This window comes from Perca fluviatilis, chromosome 5 (assembly GCF_010015445.1).
Source record: "Perca fluviatilis chromosome 5, GENO_Pfluv_1.0, whole genome shotgun sequence".
Taxonomy (NCBI): domain Eukaryota; kingdom Metazoa; phylum Chordata; class Actinopteri; order Perciformes; family Percidae; genus Perca; species Perca fluviatilis.
In genome coordinates this window covers 19,574,504-19,577,770 of record NC_053116.1, presented here as the reverse complement: position 1 = coordinate 19,577,770, position 3,267 = coordinate 19,574,504, and the positions used below count along the sequence as shown (strand labels likewise).

Sequence of the window (3,267 nt, the reverse complement as noted above, 5' to 3'; positions counted from 1 at the left end):
AGTGATTCAAATTTCAGTTGATATGGAAATAATGACATGTAATCTTTAAAGCTGTAGGTTTTATGTTGGAGGGACATTCAAATTCAAAGCCATCGCTATTGGATGGAAAAGGAAGTGCACTATAACTGTCAGAATGTTTCTTTCATCGCTGAAATGCCAGGTACAGCCCAATTACCACCAGCTATAGTACACTCTGCTCTCCAAAATCAGGTGTGATTACAGCATTCAGAACTGAGGAAAGGGAGGGTTAGAGGAGAAACAAGAGGGGTCGTGGGCGTGTGAAGATGGAAAGGAGTACTGGGTCATTAGTCTTTGATGTTTTTTCCTCTGATGTGACCCATGACTAATTCTCCGCCACTTTTTTTTTCCATGAAGTGTGTTTGCGTGTATCTATAAATACATTATTAAATGTATCTATAAATGCATGTCTTTGTTCATGTCCTCTAATACTTGCAGGTTTTGCTCACAACGTTACTAACCTCTTCCCTGTGGCGACTGCATGCTACATATTGGTTTCAAGGTTGACTGTAGTGTGTAAAAGAATCCCTTGCTAATCCAGACTTTAGCTGCCTATCTTAACGCCCCATCCATCTAGAAATTCTCCTGAGACATGCCTCTAGCTCATGTGTATAAATCTAACATCAGGAATTATGTGGAAAAGTGCTTGGCTTCTAGCTACTTACTGGAACTTATTTAATGTCAATGAATAATATCACTGGAACAATGTTATTCCCTCTCCAGACTAGCTGTGTCTTTTGGGTCATGGCTAGCGGCCATTATAACAATGGATTGGAACTCATGAGGGACTAATGGGATGGTGTATGGGGTCCCATGGGACATGAGTGGTATTACATTGTGTTGTCTCAAAGGGGGTGAGACAGAAAGAAATGAGCCTTGGGAATATAGATTAGAGACATGAAGAATTAATGTTCAATAACATTATCATCTGACTTTTGTTTAGTTTGGAGCCGTTTTATTTGCTCAACTTAAATGGAAAAATCAGCTATATATAAAAAGGCTTATTACATTCCGTTTAACATTACCACTTAGACTACTTAGACCTACCCTGTGTGCGAACAATCTGTAATACTCATTGAAACAAGATGAAGAGGAAAGAGATCTGGAAGGGACAACAGCAAAAGGTCCAGGATGGGTAGAAAATAACACAATTATAAAATGTGGAAAGACATAAATAACTTATCCTGTCCCCCCTTTAACCCTGATACCGAAAGACTTCCGTGAACTGCACTGCACAGATTTTTTTCTTTATTTGATACTTTTTATTAGGCCATTCAATTTGCTTACTGTAGCTGCTATTATTCAGACCCTATCGTACTGTCAAGCGAAATGCCCCTGCTATGCTCAGGGATATTCCTTTACACAATAACATTTCCCTCCCGGGAACTCTCAGGGGAGACTTTAGCCTTGTAGATAAAAAAAATCACATTCAGTAAAGAAAAATCAGTCCAGTTCCACAACTGATATTTTTGTTTTATTTTTGCAGGTTTCCAGAGTAATGAAACCTATCTTTCATGCTGTATGCCACGTCATCTCTTTCGTCTCTGTCAGGCAACACCTTTTTCTACCTTAATTTGCTGAAAGTATATACACAGTTTTGTTTCAAATTAGAAAAAGTCTATAATGTGATGTTGACTCTACATCTGTGTTGGTGTAATGACTCTTGCGAGAGGTTTGAAAGACGTTTTGTGGGTTTGACTAACCAAGACTGGCTCTTTTACATTGATGTTTGACCCACATATGTCAAAGGTGAGTCTTCAAGTGTGAAAGACAGGCCTGCAATTAACACCACTGCAGGGGTAGAGATAGGCTATTTAGTCCGTGTTGATCCCCTTTCAGTGCTTTGCCAGAATCCTTCAGCTTCAAGCTCTATGTGAAACGCGATCTGTCACATGGGGTCCGTCGCCTGGGGGCTCTCATCCTCCTTCACAACCCATATGCCCACCCACTGCCAGTGCCACATCACTGCTACAAAGTGCATTTAATTGACATGCTTTTGTGCAGCATAACTAACTTATCATGTGGTCCTTCCACACACACACACACACACACACACACACACACACACACACACACACACACACACACACACACACACACACACACACACACACACACACACACACACACACACACACACACTTTATTTTTTCTTCTCCCTCTGTCTTTCGTCAGCACTTTGGCAGCAAGTCCTGCTTCAGTGAACTGGGCACAGTGCATGACTTGATCCGACATGAAAGCTAAAGGCTAGCTATTATAGCACTGTATTAGAGCCCATGAGTGGGGGAGAGAGAGAGATAGAGAGAGAGACGGAAAGAAAGGGAGAAGTATGGCGTAATTCAACAACAACAATAACAGCATCGTCAGTAGCCTATGCTCAGATCCTGAGAGTAAGGAGGAGAGAAAGTGAGAGAGAAAGTGGGAGAGAGAGAGGGAGAGAGAGAGAGAGAGAGAGAGAGGGAGAGGAAGCTAGTCGCATCACTCAAGAGGAGTAGGCGTGCTCTTGCTACATCGTTTGATGATCTCCCTGGTTTCCCCTGAACCTCCACTCTCTGCGGGTGAGGTCGGTCAAACAAAGGGGCTGAGCGGACTTTCCCTGTCGGAGGAGTCGAGCTCGACTTTCCGCCGGGCAGCAGAGCCGTGTGCACAGCACCGGTCAGCGGGGCCACGTCGCGGCACTTTGGATAACTCACACAGCTGTGGATCCTGCCGTTTGCCAAGGCGCATCGCTCATTCGCGTCCCGCACCAAGAACAGCTGAACACATTGCTATGAACGACTTAGTCAGACAGCATAGGTGACTTTTGATTTCCGCCAATTTTCCCTTTTTCTTTTCATTTTTGGATTCTCTGAAGGGGGGGAGGGGGGAGGGGGGTTAATCCACGGTGGCAGCATAAGCCCAAAACTCGCTGGTATTTTTTGCCCAAGATGCAGGTGGATCGGAGCTGTGTGGTTTCCAGTGCGTGTCTGCTTTTACTTTTCTCAACTATAAGCTCCAGGGTCAGTGAGGTGGGAGGAACCCACCAAAGCATCCCTCCGTCCGTGTAAGTAGATGCTCTTTTACGCATCACTTAAATCTCCAAGTTTTTAAGCATAACTGGATTAAACATACTCCAGCTGTATCAGTACAACACACATTTGCTGGATTATTGCGACCTGTCGTTGGATGGTTTCTACTGCTTTTTTCTTTCTGTCTTTTTGTCACATTTAAAATGGACAGGGTTGCAAATGAGTGTAGGCTACTTGCAAA

General features: G+C 43.5%; 1 protein-coding gene across 1 annotated transcript in view; it reads left to right on the top strand.

Moving 5' to 3' along the window:
* The first annotated feature begins 2,196 nt into the window (after positions 1–2,196).
* The window catches only part of cacna2d3a (calcium channel, voltage-dependent, alpha 2/delta subunit 3a), a 136,947-nt gene continuing 135,876 nt past the window's right edge, over positions 2,197–3,267 (top strand). Inside the window, exon 1 of the mRNA XM_039800316.1 lies at positions 2,197–3,061. Within this exon, the coding sequence (XP_039656250.1) occupies positions 2,946–3,061 (116 nt within the window). The 5' untranslated portion in view covers positions 2,197–2,945. The remainder of the gene's footprint in view (positions 3,062–3,267) is intronic.